The sequence below is a fragment of the Chanodichthys erythropterus genome, chromosome 20 (genome assembly GCF_024489055.1).
Source record: "Chanodichthys erythropterus isolate Z2021 chromosome 20, ASM2448905v1, whole genome shotgun sequence".
Classification (NCBI taxonomy): Eukaryota; Metazoa; Chordata; class Actinopteri; order Cypriniformes; family Xenocyprididae; genus Chanodichthys; species Chanodichthys erythropterus.
This window is the reverse complement of record NC_090240.1, coordinates 8,471,079-8,489,121: the sequence shown is the minus strand read 5'-3', so window position 1 is coordinate 8,489,121 and position 18,043 is coordinate 8,471,079. Positions and strand designations below refer to the sequence as shown.

Sequence of the window (18,043 nt, the reverse complement as noted above, 5' to 3'; positions counted from 1 at the left end):
AAAAAGTAGATCAAAATTCAATTTTTTTGGAATCGGATCGTGACTCTCAGAATCTGAATCGGATCGTGAGATGACTAACCATATATATATATAATATATAATATATATAATATATATAAGCGGTCATTTTTAATTATAATATGTGTATTTTATTACCTGGATCTGCTTTTTTATAACAGGATGTTTTCTATGCTATAATTTCTATAGTAAAATAAATTTGTGATATCTTATTAAATAATTAGCAACAAACAATATGATTCTTATTGTCAGTGAATAAAGATTGCTAATTAAATGAAAAGATTGAACAAATAATTACATAACCACCAAATAGGTGGCGAAATGCACTAAGTAATTTATGTAAATTGCCATTGAACTAAAGACGAAGAAGGAATTAGAATGGTGCACTATTTCTTAGTGTCTGTTTCCATGGTGAATCATCGATTCGTTGCTCTGTTGAGAATGTCTTGTGTGTAAACCGGGACCATTCTCTGGGTTGGCTGAACTTACTCCCGGATGGGTTTTTGGAACCAGCATACCTCGAGTAAGCAAGGTTTAGGTTAATCAACCGAGTGTTCAGGGTATATGTGACGGGTATAAGGGTAGGCACATACGGGTATCGTATCATTACATTCGGACCAAATGCAATGAATGGACAACATTTTTTTTGGTCCTGAGACTTCCACAGAAGATATGTACATTTCTTTTTTTTAATATTTAGATCACTTCTGTTATTGATTGCTATGAGGGTGGGGGGATGGTGACATCTCCCGGAAATGAGTTTTTGCAGGGTGGGATGTCTGGGAAAGGGTTACTTTGCTTCACATCATGCCTAACAAACACCCTTCATTTATGACCATATTAGCTCACCTCAGGAACCTTATTGCTTTTCTATAAACATTTAGTGAATATAGATGCCTGAAAGTGTGTGTTTATGCCTATAATGGAAAAGAGATAAGAACACTTCTTGTGTTAAAAAAAAGTTGCATTGATGTCATGTGAATGTTTGTGTCTGCCTGAACAAATGTTAATCACACCGAATTTTAACATTTAACATTCATCTTGGTGTGAACAGGCCTGAAGTTGAATACTGAGAGTTTAAGCTTTGATCAAATCAGTATGATCTGTTGTAATAATGATGTTTGACTTGGTAAACACCACTAATCAAAGTGCAAGCAGTGAAGAAACAATAAAGGACAGTGAAAATGGAGAGAAATGAAGTTCCTGCATTCCCTCATCGTGACTGATGTCACCACCCGTGTGTGTGAATATCTGAGGAGGGTGTGGTGAGCTGAGAAAGGGAAAGTCTATATTCAGAGCTGTCATTATGGAGAGACTCTGTGTGTGTGTGTGTGTGCCTACTTAACCATATTTTGAGACAAATTTGTACCCAGAAGTGAGCTAAACCTGCCAAAACCTCCTTTCGGCGACATCCTCATTTATATAACAGTATAAAAATAATAAAGTTTTGAAACGTGTGTGTGTGTGTGTGTGTGTGTGATTGCATTTCCTCCACTGAACGTCAGTAGGTTAGGGTATGTGAAATGATTCACTGTGGTTTTCCAGTGGCTGTTCCACCAACACACAGCTCATATTACACTGTCATTCTCTCTAGATGTCCAGCTCACCTCACGCGCTCCTTAATGATTTTCCAACACACACACACACACACACACACACACACACACACACACACACACACACACACACACACACACACACACACACACACACACACACACACACACACACACACACACACACACACACACACACACACACACACACACACACACACACACACACACACACACACACACACAGTTAATTGCTATTTTATGTTAGCTCAGGTCATTAAATAGAAACAGATACAACTTTTAATGGTAACACTTCTCAATAAGGTTTTATTTTTATTTTTTTATTTTTTTTTATTAGTTAATACATTAACACACACAAAATGTACATATTATCCAAAGCAGAAGTTCAATCAAATCTGAAGTGTTCCTTCAGAACAAATTAACTCTCTCTCTCTCTCTCTCTCTCTCTCTCTCTCTCTCTCTCTCTCTCTCTCTCTCTCTCTGTGTGTGTTTAAATGAAATTCACAAAATGGAAAACACAAGCAAAACAGAAAACAACAGCAAGTCAACTGCAAAATATAAAACAGAGCTGATGGTACTTGTTAAGGGCAGTACATTTTTCCTCTCTTATGCTCTCTGAATGGAGGGACAGAGGGTGTAGTGTGTGTCATGAGGGTAAAGTCTCACCCCATGTTCCCAGCATGCACCACTCCACGCCCTGTTTCACTATTCTGTCCAGCTGCAATTCACCACATCTCTCTTTCTTCACTGTAACCCTGCTACTGTAACTCAGAGATCTTTGCAAAAAAACAAGTCTGCACCATTATGATTAAAAAAGTCATAAAGTTTGCTAAGGAGTATTTCCTACTAAAGCAAGGCGGTATTTGACTTCAATATTGGTCAAGCGCATCCATAGCAGAATGCTGGGCATGGACTTGGACGTTTTATGAAGAGACACAATTGCTTACGAGGATGAGCATTTAAATTAGGCTTTTATTCACAAATAAACATTGATGAACACGTATACATGGAGCACAACAAATGTGCTCGAAAACATATGCAAGAACAAACTTGCACATCAAAAATGAAAGGTTTCGGATGTGTGGAATTTTATGGATGAACAAAAATGATGAGAGAATTATACAAATATCTTCATTTGTGTTTCAAAGATGAACAAAAGTCTTATTGGTTTGGAATAACATGAGGGTGAATTGACAGTTTTCATTTTTGGGCCAAATAATGCTTTAAACCACATAATATACTACGCATATAATGAAGACAAAACAATGTAAATGAGAAGTCCTGCTGCAGTTAAATAAACACGCACGTGCCCTGCCCACTCTGTTCGATTTACAGTCAAGGACGTCACGTGAGATAACCCAACCTCGTGTCCTTCATTAACAAGAACTGGAAAGTGAAAATGCAAGAGAAAACAACCTTCCTACAGTTCTCTCTGTTCCTGTTATATGTGTGTGTGTGTATGTGTTTTCAGTTGTTCGTAGCACATCCTGACCTTCGTAACACCTCAGAGGAGAGCAGAATCAACAAATGAATCCATAGGCCATGTGTTTTCAGACCCCATGCAGTGACTCAGATATTTACTCTGCCCAGCCCAATCCGTAATGAGTCATTCATGTCCGATAGGAACACAACAGATGGTGCTTTGGGATCCAAGAAATGAGTGGAAAACATGTGGTCTACCTATACATTAGTTTTGCACCTGGGGAGCCCAAAATAGTCCTAGGTGGCCATTTTGCTAAATTTTAAAATGCATTTCACCCCTGTGATGCCCACCAATGCCATCTATGGGGCCCTCTCGATTTTGTGGTGCATGTCACAGATACTCTGCCATAAAATGTTGTCTAGGTAAGCAATTTGCAAGGTTTGAGACATTTTGTGCATGTGATGCTCAAAAATGATTGTCAGCTTAGGCTCAGTTTTTGTTTTTTGGAGAGTTCCACACATTCAGTGCCCAAAACCACTGTCTATTATGCCTATATATATATATATATATATATATATATATATATATATATTTAGTCAAGGTTTTGAGGTTACTAGCTTGCTAGGTTTGTGCCTATGACACTTTCTTGTCAGGTGACTTGTTAATATGCTAACTTGAAAAAATTTGAGCTTAGAAGTTTGCTACTTTTGTGCGTATGACACTCAGGTGACTAGCTAATATGCTAGAGTGCAAGATTTTGAGGTTACTAGCTTGCTAGGTTTGTGCTTATGACACTTTCTAGTCAGGCGACTTGTAATGTATAAAATTTTGAGGTTAGTAGTTTGCTAGTTTTGTGCCAATGGCACTCAGGCGAGCAGCTAATATGCTGGAGTGCAAGATTTTGATGTTATTAGCTTGTTAGGTGTGTGCATATGACACTTTCTAGTCAGGCGACTTGTTAATATGCTAACGTGCAAGATTTTGAGGTTAGTAGCTTGCTAGTTTTGTGCCTATTACACTTTCTAGTCAGATAACTTGTTAATATGCTAGTGTGCAAGGTGTTGAGGTTATTAGCTTTCTAGTTTTGTGCCTGTAACAGCTTCCAGTCAGGTGATTTGCTAATATGCTAGAGTGCAAGATTTTGAGGTTACTAGCTCGCTAGGTTTGTGCCTATGACACTTAATTTTCAGGCGACTTGTTAATATGCTAGCAGGCAAGATTTTGAGGTTACTAGCTTGCTAGTTTTGTGCCTATGATACTTTCTAGTCAGGTCACTCGCTAATATGCTAACATTCAAAATTTTGAGGGTACTAGCTTGCTAGGTTTGTGCCTGACACTTTCTAGTCAGTTAACTAGTTAATTTGGGGATTTTAGTTAGTTAACTAGTCAACTAGTTAAGTTGTTTAGTTAATTTGTGCCTGACACCTGACTAGTTAATTAGTCCTGGGAGTGAATCTCAAGGGGGGACGGAGTTCCTGTTCAAAATATAGAGGATTTACATCTTTTGTCCATGTAATAGCCTCCAAACACTATATATATAAAATATGTCCCAAAAATGTGCTAGGTTTTGTTGTTACTAGCTGGATAGATTTTTTATGTTTTATTTTTTGACAAATGACACTTTCTAATTAGGCAAATCACTAAAATGTGAGCTTACATGGTTCTGAGATGCAAACTCTTGCTCAAATGTTTGGTAGGCAGAGCGCTAGGTTTTGAGACACAGCTATAGTATCTTCATGACTTCATCTCTAGGAACTAGTCTGTGTGTAAGAGTAAGAAACATTTTAGTCGTGTGTAAAAAAAAAAAAAAAGAAAAAAAAAAAAAAAGGAAGTTGATCATATATTTAGAATGGTTGCTTCTGGTGCCCTGTGTGTGTGTGTGTGTCTTTTCTGAGTGTTTTATTGTGTGTGTTTCTGTCAGATGTCTGGTTCGTCACTCTGACAGGATGTGAATCGAATTTGATTGACACACCAGTTTGAGAGGAACCCACCACAGGTTCTCTTTGTTTACTCCCAGCATGCATTGCATTCAGCATCACTTTTCCCAGACATCATTTGAAGTTCCTGTTTGTTGTTTTTCTCTGTATATCTCCCCATCATCTCATTCTCCTTCTCTATGGAGCGCACTTTATGAACATGAGTAAGTGGTTGCCGTGGAGAAAGCGTAGCTTTTTCAGAAAGCACAGGAAGAAGTTTTCTTTTCCTCTGTTAGGTAAGCGCGCACTCTTTTACTTCCTGATTCACAAAAAGCTTTTGCAATTGTAGTTTTTTTGTTTCAGCTTCAGTTGTACTCAGGTAATTCTGAAGCTTGAACACACACTTTCAGATACTGCACACATCATTCTGTGTGTTGTAACAGTAGGTGTGTGTCTGTGATCAAAGTTGAGATATTGTTTGATGTTTGTGTATCATGAATCGTGTGACTGTTTTGGGTGTGTGTAATCAGAGGTATCTGACTGTACGTCTGTAAATCTCTTTCATAGTATAAAACGTAATCCAAGAGAAGTCTGTAATATATACACATTCAATGCCCAAAACCACTGTCTTTTATGGCTTGCTAAGTTTTGTACACCCTATGGTTTAACATATAAGGACATATAAAAAAAAAAAAAAAAAAAAAACCTCATCTGGTCCTTTGCAAGTCTTAAAATTTGGTAAGTACAACCTCAGATGAACAACAGCACATGACGTATTACACCATGTCATGGTTTATTTAACAAAAACTAGGCCAAACTTGATATAAAACCAACAGGTAAAGGTGCATAAAATATAATAAAGTCTGTAATAATAATGATTAAAAAAAAATACAAAGCAATCAAAACAAACCTGGCACAGCAACATTGTCTCAATCAATACTTTGTGTTTGAGGAGGGACTTTCTGTTTTTCTGACCAATGGCAGACTGGGGGAGTGTTTCGCAGACAATAGCTGTGTTTCCATTACCATTAAGTTGCAAATTGAAAATCTGCCTAATGGAAACACGTCAATTTCGCAAAAACTTTTTACGCTCACATGAGGTGGTTTTTCAGGCAATTTGAAAAAAGGAATAGTTTGCAAAACTGCAATGGAAACTGTTTTTTTTTAATTTATAGGTCACCTGGTGTACGTAAAAGTCATCTGATGGCTCGGTATGTTTGGACAGAAGATGAGACAGAGTTCTTTATTAAACTCATAAAAGACAAAATAATTATGAGAATTCTGGATTCTAAAGAAATGGCACAATTTATCAAGGGAGAAAGGGCCGTTATCAAGTATAGGGGGATTTCCTTGCCATCAATGCTTGGATAACATGCCTATGTCTATTGCAGTGGCTGTGATATACTTAAACCTACAAACATCCGTCACCATGATTTTTTTGAATGTCTTTTAGTGAGAGTTTATAGTCGCATAACATCAGTTAATGGAAACAGCATCATTTCGCAATATTTTTTTATCGACATTTAGAAAATATTACAAGTTTTGCGCAAATCTGTAATGGAAACCCGGCTAGTTAAAATTTCAAAGTTATTCTTCAAAGAAAGTTTATAGTTCCAAAATTCCATTCCATCACATTCCCCTTGGTCGTCACGGTGACCTGCCATATGGTTGTCAGGGTGACCCACAGAGTCGGTCATGCTCTCGCTCTTATGCATGCTGGGATGCCGTTCCACAGAGACGTGTGTGTGTTCTACCAGTGGAGCACAGCATACATGCCCACTACCCACCTCCCTCCCTCTCTCTTCCTCTCTCTCTCTCTGTGTTTTCTGTCACTCTTTACTATAAGTGAGTGTAGAGGAGACAGGAATGTTTATTTGGACAGGATAATTCGTTTTATTCTCTCTTTGCTTTTCTCCATCATCTGTTGGTTTTATGACTCAATGGCTACACACAGTATGAAACTCAGAGGTAGGCGACTATACAACTGTGTTTTTTTACTACATACAGGTGCGTGTGTGTTGTGTGTTTGTGTGTCCGTAGTGATGGTTGTGTTATTGAGCATGATAGTGTTAAAATCAGATATTTAGTACGTTGTTTCGTGATTGTTGTGTGTTTTCAGTACCTATTTGAGCTGCTGTAGCCAGTTAGATTTTAAAACGATGATATTGATGCTTAACAACAATATTTCTTCCATCTTATAATGCTATTCAGTATTTCTTGCACTAAGTCATAATTTCATTTTTTATAACCATTTTGCACCTCTGAATTATCCTTTTGGCTACTGTGCCTTTAAGAATTTTATACACAAATGAGCTCCGTTGTGATTGGCTAACCTCTGGTGTAGTAATACTGTCAAGTTACTCAATTCTGAGTAGGTTCGGACATGTAAATGTGGGTAGTTATATTCCAATGAGCTTGAAGTTGTGAAGTTATGACCTTGATGATTTCTCCACTCTGGATGAATTTGTGGATATTATTGTATGTCTACATGGAATGGCATATCAAACTTTCACTTCAAAAGTCATATTGTTTTTGAATTCCTTTTTGTAAACGAGTGTTTTTCTTGATCTCTGCCTTCCCGCAGACAAGCTCGGGCAGGAGTTCACAGTTCCACCGCCTCAATTATGGGAGAGTTTTATGCATTATGGAATGTCCCATGTCAAAATATCCCATATGCAGCTGCTGCACAGCCGTAATCAAAATGCACAGAATCAAGTACACGTTTAGCTAGCTAGCTATCTAAATGAGCACAAACCGTAACTTTTTGTTATTTATAAGTAAGTATGAAAGATAAATATTTTGGATTTTTTTCCCCATTGCTGTTAAACTGAGCCCTGTTCATAATCATAGAGATAATTTGTTTCATAATGACAGTTTTATGAACTTTGGCCTCACCTTGTCTGTGTATTGCTAAATGACTCTGAGTGAGTTATAACTCAGTTCTGTCCCATGCAGCATAGCACACATGCTTACAGACAGACAGACAGCGATGAACAGAGCAGTTTGATGGACAATCATAACACACACACACACACACACACACACACACAGTGTTTGTGAGCGTGGGGCTGCAGAGTCACTCTAGGAATGTCAGGGTTTAGATAAAAGGCAAGTGTTTGCTTGTGTGTGTGATAGAGCAGGATGTGTGTGTTGTTCATTGCATGTTTCTGACCGTTGCAAATTCCCACATGGCACACCCTTGTAAAAAAGTAATATATTTAAAATACATTTATTTCATGCTAAGTATAGTTTAAATCTATTAACATAATTACTGACATATCACTTGAGACTTGCTGATATAGAAAATATTATTAAACTTTATTTCCAGTACTACTTGTGCACAATGGACATCTTAATATTAAGCCTGAAAAACTTGTTTATGTCACTATTAATAAGGATTGTATGTTCTTTGAATAAAACATGTCTTTAAAGGTGCAATATGTCATATTTTTGCAGTAAAATATCCATAAAACACTAGGCCAGTGATATATATTTTGTTCACTTGAGTACTTACAACATCCCAAATGTGTCCAACTATTTATAAATCATGAGAAAATTGCCTGTCAGTGGCGTCATACCCGCGTTATCCTCGTGTTCCGATTATATTTTGTAGAAACCATGGAAACACCAAAGATGCTTTAATATATTACATGTTTTAATAGACAAGGGAACAACTGTTTTGATATATTTATAGACAGAAAATTAATTGCTGTTTTATAGCTCAACACGTTAAGTCTTATTGTTTAAATCTAATTTTCTTGATTTTTTTTGTTTTTTGTTTTTTGCGAGTATCCTACTTTACCATGCCTCAGAGAAAAACACTAGTTTGTCAAGTGGCTAACATAGCATAATCAGATGCAGCTTAATTTTAAGAAACAGTAATACATAATTTTCTCCATCATACAATACATTTTAAAATGAATTGCATGCCATTTATCAACACAAGATATCCAATATTTAATATGATATTCTAAAATCGTTCTTACTGCAGTGTCTCAAACAAGTGTCTCACAGCAGCCGCCGAGCGAACGCACAGAGTAACATAATTTTCAACACACTCAAATATATCTAATATGATAAACAGAGCTGCGTTACCTCAAACTCATGAGTCATGAAATGCGGAAGCGCCAAGATTCCACACTCAAACTTGGCGTCATCAAGCTACGCCTTTGTTTTGAATAGACCTCTAGATTCTTACATATTCTCTAGATTCTTATATTCTCATATTCTTACAAAATTCTTACATATTGCACCTTTAAATGCAAGATATTTAAAGTGTACCTAAAGTACACTGTAAAACCTGATAAGTTCAGAGTACTCAATTATTGTAGACACCGATTACCTCAAAAAATTTAAGTAAATCAACTCAAATCTTTCAAGTAATTATAAATAACAATTGTCAAACTGATTTTTTTTTATTTTATTTTTATTTAATGTTTAAGTCCACTGTACTTAAAACTATTGTTTACCATACGTAATGTTTCTTATTTTTCAAATATTTTGATGCAGTGGTTGTAAAACCCAATAAGTTCAGAATACTCAAAACATTTAAGTACACAACTCAAGCATTATTTTAGTAGAACTTCATTATCCTACCTGAATTCAGTAATTATAATTGAATTGAAATATTGAATGAACTAACACCTAATCTTTACGATTAAGTGTTTTAGTTAGCAACAGCACACGCTAATGTAACCACCAAAGAGACAATCACTATTTACTTGCATGAACTGTTAATCAACATGCAGTATATATAGTCAAAATTAGTAGTTCCAATTTAGCAGACTTTCTATCATCTGTTTGTCTGTCTGTCTGTCTATCTAATTTATTATGGTAATGACGATTTTGCAGTGCAGTAATGGGAGTGATTTTTTTTTTTTTTTTAATGTGAATGAGATAATGAAAATGTAGATTTTTGCAATACACAATGAGAATGATATTTATTTATTTATTTATTTATTTTTTATATTTTTTTTTAAGATATGGTAATGACAATTGTATGGCATATGTGCTCAATTGCCATGAAAATGCCACTATGTAAATTTACTTAATGGATTTAAAGGGTTAGTTAACCCAAAAATGAAAATTCAATGAAAAGTCATTTATTTCTCACCCTCATGCCGTTCTACACCCGTAAGACCTTCATTAATCTTCGGAACACAAATTAAGATATTTTTGTTGAAATCCGATGGCTCAGTGAGGCCTGCATAGCCAGCAATGACAGTTCCTCTCTCAAGATCCATTAATTTACTAAAAACATAATTAAATCAGTTCATGTGAGTACAGTGGTTCAATATTAATATTATAAAGTGACGAGAATATTTTTCGTGTGCCAAAAAACAAAATAACAACTTGTATAGTCTTATATATCGAATCAGCGGTTCGGAGCTCCAAAGTCAGGTGATTTTAGCAGTTTGGCGGTTTGACACGCGATCCGAATCGATACGCTGATTCGTAATACTCCAAAGCTTCCTAAAGCAGTGTTTTGAAATCGGCCATCACTACATAAGTCGTTATTTTGTTTTTTGACACACCAGAAATATTCTCGTCGCTTTATAATATTAATATTGAGCCACTGTACTCGCATGAACCGATTTAAATATGTTTTTAGTACATTTATGGATCTTGAGAGAGGAAGTGTCATTGCTGGCTATGCAGGCCTCACTGAGCCATTGGATTTCAACAAAAATATCTTAAAATGTGTTTTCCGAAGATTAATGAAGGTCTTACGGGTGTGGAACAGCATGAGGGTGAGTAATAAATGACAGAATTTTCATTTTTGGGTGAAGTAACCCTTTAAGACTAGGCATCATTTTCTACTACATTTTTTACTGAAACTATCCACTATTACCCAAACAAGATTTTGACCATTTAGAGCCATCAGTTGTTCAGAGTAGCCTGTGTGAGAAGATGACATCTGCGTTGTTGATAGTGATGATGATGGGTTTCTTCCTGTGTGTGATAGATGAGTTTCTCACTGCTAGGTGGTGTGTGTGAGGTGTGTGTGTTGTGGTGTACTCTCCTTCACACCATCTCTCTTGCCTGCGGTGCATTCCTGGCTTTCTGGCCCTCATCTACACACACGCACACACTCACAGAGACTCAAAAGATCAGGCGACCCGGCAGGCTGGTGGTCTTAACCTTTGATCCCTCTAGAGTTCAAACTGGTTTACACAGTGATTTTGGTTATAAACACTCTGTTGTGGGTGTGTTTGTGTGTGTGTGTGTGTGTGTGTGTGTTTGTGTGTGTGGGAATCTTGTCCCTTGGTAACAGGATCTCACACAGGCTCTGTGTAGATTCAGACAGGGATATATGGACAACAGACACATTGTGGCACTAATGCTGTAAAGTTTTGAATTGATCCTGTGTTAGACTCCGTCTCCTCCTGCTGTGGGTCAGCTTTGATTGACAGTTACAAGAAAGCATCTTATTGGCCCTTTACTTGACTTACACCTCAAGGTATCTTGCAGTTTATAGATACAGTTCACTAGTTTAGAGTCCTGTAGTTAAGAGTAGTCCCACGTGGAATTTGCAGAGTTGTTTTGCGATGCAAAATTTGCAGAACTCTGTGGAATGAAAAACTTAATTTGTTTAATTCATAATTTTTGTTTTATTGTATTTGCCCTATTGTTTGTAACTAGCTTTATTATATATATATATATATATATATATATATATATATATATATATATATATATATATATATATATATATATATATATATATATATATATATATATATATATATATATATATATATATATATATATATATATAAATAATATAGTGAAATAAAACTATATCATATCGTAAAATAAGATTTTGGTCACGTGCCGTAAAATCCTTTCTAATTTTCTTTCTCTCCTTTTTCCTTCTCTTTTCAGATGAACATGATGCGGTACAGAAAAAGACCTTCACGAAGTGGATCAACGCACAGTTCTCCAAGGTAACGAAAGATTCCCGCTCATGCTGAACTTCTGAACTTCTGCTTTGATGGCTGGTCTCAGAGTGATCGTCTCGTCAAGAACCACTCAAGTTTGGCAGACATGTGAAACTTTGTGTTCTTCCCTTAAGCAATAATGCGCTTAAGGTTGTTCTGCAGTATATTGTGAAACATAGTCAGTACTAAAGCATGACATGCAGAAGATGTATGCACTGTATTATAGAGTTGCGAGCTTGGGGGCGGGGACACGCACTGAATCTGCGCATTTCTAATTATGCCCCAAAATAGGCAGTTAAAAAAATGAATCATCAAAGAATCTTGAAAAAATACCACAATTTTCACAAAAAAAAAAAAAAAAAATATGTTTTCAACATTGATTATAATCATAAATGTTTGAGTATCAAATCATCATATTAGAATGACTTCTAAAGGATCATGTGACACTGAAGACTGGAGTATTGATGCCGAAAATTCAGCTTTGATCACAGGAATAAATTACAGTTTACAATATATTCACATAGAAAAAACAAATATTTTCAAGTGTAATAAGTTTTCTGTCTGTAATATGCAAATCAGCCTCCGTGATTCACACAGATCAAGTCCTGCGGCTTCTGATTTGCATAAGTACACTGCAAATACTGCAGTCATGTTTCAGTGATATTTGGTGTCTGTGGTCAGAGAGCTCTGCTCTGTCTCAGGTTAATTACATCACTCTCTCGCATAATTAATGATAATGAGAGCACCCTGTTTAAAGTTTCATGTGAAGCAGGACACGCACAAAAGTATCCCACCCTGCAAAAACTCATTTCCGAGAGATTATAAATGCAGTAAAATAAAGAAATTGATAATAGATTACATGACATGACATTATATTATATTCATTTGCATAAGCTGCGCAGCACATGTTCATTCATTCTTTCAATAGTATTTGTGAAAATTATGTAGAGTGTAATGAAATAAGAGGGTCTCGATGAAATCTGAATGCAAAAGTTCACAGGAGACGTGTTTGAAAGCATGATAATACCAGGTTCACCGAAACACATCTTAATTCCAGGGGGAAACAGGGCTTCTCTCTTGTTCGCTCGATTTCAGGGATATTGTGTATAATTTGCGAGCTGCTATCAATATGAGGGAGAACTTCTGGGAGAGCTGGGATGTCTGTGTATGTTATTCTTTGGATGTTAAAATGTTGTATATCTCAGTTATATGCAGTTGGGTTGTTTTCCCAGTGACTTCAACTTTCTGCTTTGTTTGTTTTCTTGTTTTTTTGTTGAGGAAGAACTTAATAAATGAATTGTATTAATGTTCTTTCAATGTCATGTGTTTTAGACGGGGAAGACGCCCATCAAAGACATGTTCTCCGACCTGAGAGACGGCAGAAAACTCCTCGATCTCCTGGAGGGACTGACTGGAAGCACACTGGTGTGTGTGTGTGTGTGTGTGTGTGATGGTTGGGAGGGTTTGAATAGCGGTTGAGTGTAATGTTTCTGAACTATGCGTTTATATTTAGCCTCAACCAAACACTAATTTTGAATTACACACACAGACGGTTTGAGTGACAGCTGAGAGCTGACAGAGGCTGTAGGCTTCGTCTTCATCTGTTTTCTTCATTATTTGCAACCTGCTGATTATAAACGCACACACATTTTCACAGTAACCCTCATGTGTGATGTATGTAAAGTACTGTGGTGGTACTTTGATACAGTGAATTGTATCAGTCACTGTCAAACTGAATGATTTTACTATTTTCTTATTTTCATGGTATTTACACTGTAGTAGGCAATGAATCAAATATCTACAGTATCTTTGTGATGATTTTGGCTGTTAAGTTTCCATTTAAATTTCTTCTCTCACATCTCATTCAATGAGAATATGTGTATGATGTTAAAGGAACACGCCACTTTTTTTGAAAATAGGCTCATTTTCCAACTCCCCTAGAGTTAAACAGTTGAGTTTTACCATTTTCGAATCCATTCAGCCGATCTCCGGGTCTCCGGATCACTTTTAGCATAGTTCATTGAATCTGATTAGACCGTTAGCATCTCACTCAAAAATGACCAAAGAGTTTCAATATTTTTATAGTTCCTAGCCATAACGGCCTAGAAAATCGCAACTTTTCATTTTCCGTTGGTCTTAGTATACAATGTAACTACAGAAGATTTTTAAATAGGAAAAATATTGAAACTTTTTGGTCATTTTTGAGCGAGATGCTAACGGTCTAATCAGATTCAATTAACTATGCTAAGCTATGCTAAAAGTGGTACCATCAGACCCGGGGATCGGCTGAATGGATTCGAAAATGGTAAAACTCAACTGTTTAACTCTAGGGGAGTTGGAAAATGAGCCTATTTTCAAAAAAAGTGGAGTGTTGCTTTAAGAGCTGTTTATAGCATTCCTGCTTTAAACTTTAACAGTAGTGGAGTTTGATTCTTTTCCATGATTCATTTGAAACTGTCTCTTTGAAACTTGATTCAGTGATTTGTTTATAGTAAAAAAAAATGTTGATTATTTTAAATAAACTATTATTAATAATTATAATAATTATTCATTGTTAATTATAATTATTAAATAATTCTTATCATTAATGTTTTAATATTTATTGGGACATTATATTTGTGCATAGAAATTAAAAGTAAAATATTTTTGTTCATTTAGTGAGAAACTGATAAAAAAGAGGATTTTTAATTTATTTTTAATTCTTGTTTTCTTCTCATTTAAATTGTTTTTCAGATTAAAAAATAAATAAATACCTGTGTAATTTTACAGCATATACAATACATATCAAGATATATACTGAAAATTGTCAAAAAGGAAAAAAACAAACAAACAAAAAAAAATGTATGCTACCATTTAAAAGTTTGGGGTCGGTAAGATATGTTTTTATTATAATTAATTAATTTAGTTTTATTCAGCAATGAAGCAATTGTTCAAAAGTCACAGTAAAGACAAGTTACACAGATTTATATTTCAAATAATCTAATCACTCATAAGTCTATCACTCAGCCTTATTCCAAGTTATTTCAAAGAATTCATAGTGCTGTCACGGTGCGTGTTGAAGAATATAGCAATACTGTGGCTCTTTTTTTGTACTCTACTGTAAATCTGTAACCTTGACTGTATGAAGTAACTCTCTATCTGTCTCTCAGACCAAAGAGCGCGGCTCTACCAGAGTTCACTCCCTCAACAACGTCAACCGAGTCCTGCAGGTCCTTAATCAGAACAGCGTGAGTCTCTGTTTCTACCTTCCTGTGTGTCCTTCTGCTGGGAGACTCTCTGGGCTCCAGCTGCAGGCCAGAATTATTTTTATTTCTTTCCTGGTATCAGCTGACAGACGCGGCCTGAGGAACGTACCGCAAGGGTAGTCTAATTAAAATGCTTTACGGTTCTTGCGTGTCTTTTAGGGACATTAGAGTATGGTTTTGACGGCAAGGTCTCTACATTTTGACATGTCCTCCTCTGTCTTTGATGGCTTGGGGTCAGACAGACATATCAGATGCACACAAACACAGATGCTATAAACAATCTGCACAATCCTGTCACATTCATTCATATTCCAGATCATTGTCCTTGGTATTGCTGTCATTAAAGTATGTTATGAAGCTCAAGGCAAGCAGTCCATTTACTCCAAATTCACTCAATATTTGGAGAGAAAGCTAGAATGATTCATAATTCTGTCAGTACACTTTGCAGCTGATACATTTCTGATGACACCAAATATAGGTACACAGCACTAAAAAGATATTACTGGGAAATCGGCAATGGTAGTCTCAAAATGGCAAGGTTTGCATGATTAATTGGCCTGGCCGATCATTACCCTGTCATTAGCTGAGCTTTATCCATTCACACGGCACAGATTCCCGTTTTAACCTCTTAACCCACAAAACCGGATCTCTCTCAGTCTAGTGCAGGTTTAAGTGGTGTTTCATCACACCTGGTCCAGATGTTTGCTGATCCTCCAATAATCTCCCATAAATACAGCCACATACTTAAAAGATGTTGCTGTTGGTTGAATATTTTCTTTGATTTTTACACACCCATTCGCTGCATCCTCAACTGAATACTTCCCTACTGTATAGTATGGCAAAAACAGTACGCCAACTTAGTATTCATAAAACAGTAAGCGAAACGTCCCAGGATGACCTACTGATAATAGATTCTGAGGTGCATTCGTTGGACACTTTACTGTCCCATTAGGCCACAGGAGAGGATTTATGAATGACAGTGAAGCAACACAACTGACGCTGGTAGGTCACGTGACCATAACATGTCCGGGTTACCTTCATAATATAGAACATACTTTTTTAGCGTTCGCGATTTACGTTCAAATTCAAATACAATTCCTACTCAGTACGTGTTTTCGGATGCAGCGATTCCGATCAGGTTCAGTTCACTCTCACTAGCGAGAGAGGCTTGTGTTTGTGGTCGACTCTCTAAGCAAACATGACAACTTAAGTGGACTCATTGAAGAGTAAGTGCAGGTTTGGTTAATCTTCACCTGTAAATCAGGGCGATGAGCTGTCTGTTAAACAGGACCCGTAATCCTCTCTAAACGCTCACATTTCTCAGAGTTTAGATTAAGGCTAATAATGGCAGGTTGGGAACAACTGTGTGTTTATATATTCCATACATTTCAATATGACACAGTATGCAAAACATTTAACTTTTGTAATGTGAGCTTTTTGAGTTGAGCTGGAAATATTGTTGGTCAGACTCAGGACTGTCATTAACTGTGGATTATATTATATTATATTCGGCAAAAGTTTAAGTACAAGTTCAACATACATCACTTACTGAGTTGCTCTGATTGGTTATAGGTCTATCCAATTGAGTGCAGAGTTTTTTTTTTACTGTTTCGGTTAAGACACGCCCCATAATTCAAGTGCAATGGAGCAGTATCAGACTCACATTCTGCCTAGAATACGAGTATGACGAAGTCAGGCTAGGGGTCACTAGTATGAGCTGAAGAAAGTGTGTCCGTCCACATCCATCCATCATAAATATGTGCTCCACATGGCTCTGGGGGGTTAATAAAGGCCTTCTGAAGCGAAGCGATGCATTTGTTTAAAAAAAAAAAAAAGAAAATCCATATTTAACAAGTTATGAAGTAAAATATCTAGCTTCCGCCAGATACCCTTATGTATTCAACGTACGAAGAAAGTACTCAAAAAGCTTACGCTACGCCCTACACCTTCCCTATTCAATTTACGGAAAAAGCTTAACTGACGTGACGCCAGTTTACATTTTATTCGTAACTTCAATACGCAAGGCGGTCTGGTGGAAGCCTTAACTTGTTAAATATGGCTATTTTTTTACACAAACATATCGCTTCACTTCAGAAGGCCTTTATTAACCCCATGTGGAGTACGAGTTTATGATGGATGGAAAGACTTTCTTCAGCTCATACTCATTGATCCCTATCACTGCAATTATAAATCTCGGATGCGTCAGGATATTTATTAATATTGTGTTTATCAGAAAGAAATAGTCATATACATCTAGGATGGCTTGAGGGTGAGTAAAGCTTGGGCTAATTTTGTGAACTAATCCTTTAAGTAACATGAACTAACAATGATAAATACTTTTGTTACAGTATTTATAAATTTTTATTAAATGCTGAAAATGTAATATTTTTTATTAAATGTTAAAATTAACTATGATTTAATGCTTTAGATGTATTTTCATTGTTAGTTCATGTTAGTTAATGTATATGTTAACAAATGGAAACTTATTGTAAACTGGTCTTTTTTTTTCCTGGATTAACTTGCACTGATGAATTTTTGCACTGTAAACCGGAAACTTTTATTAAGAACACGTTTCTGTGTCCATGCACTTTTATTTGAACTAAAACAAGTTTTGTGTGTGTGTTTTTCTTTTTTTTTTTTTTTGAATAGTTTTGTTTATTAATTTTGTTTAATTCTGTTGTATGAACAGTTCTCTTTTTGATATATTTTTTTTATTCTTTCAGGTGGATCTGGTGAATATTGGAGGGACTGATATTGTAGATGGGAATCATAAGCTTACTCTTGGACTCATCTGGAGTATCATACTGCACTGGCAGGTCAGAAAACACATGGACAAAGTTGGCAAAAACTGACTTGTGAAGGAATTTGATGTGTATTCACTATTCCGAAACGGTTTATATGGGCCACATGTTGTTTATCTATA

The 18,043-nt window shown here is 36.1% G+C and overlaps 1 protein-coding gene across 4 annotated transcripts in view; it reads left to right on the top strand.

The window, feature by feature from the left end:
• Positions 1-18,043, top strand: part of utrn (utrophin) — a 286,896-nt gene that overhangs the window by 19,061 nt on the left and 249,792 nt on the right. For 3 of the 4 annotated variants that reach the window (XM_067372391.1, XM_067372392.1, XM_067372389.1), the window contains exons 3-6: positions 11,820-11,881; positions 13,208-13,300; positions 15,025-15,102; positions 17,844-17,936. In XM_067372391.1, the coding sequence (XP_067228492.1) occupies positions 11,820-11,881; positions 13,208-13,300; positions 15,025-15,102; positions 17,844-17,936 (326 nt within the window). Of the gene's footprint in view, positions 1-4,939; positions 5,231-11,819; positions 11,882-13,207; positions 13,301-15,024; positions 15,103-17,843; positions 17,937-18,043 lie in introns of all 4 variants that reach the window. The other variant, XM_067372390.1, reaches the window with a different exon arrangement.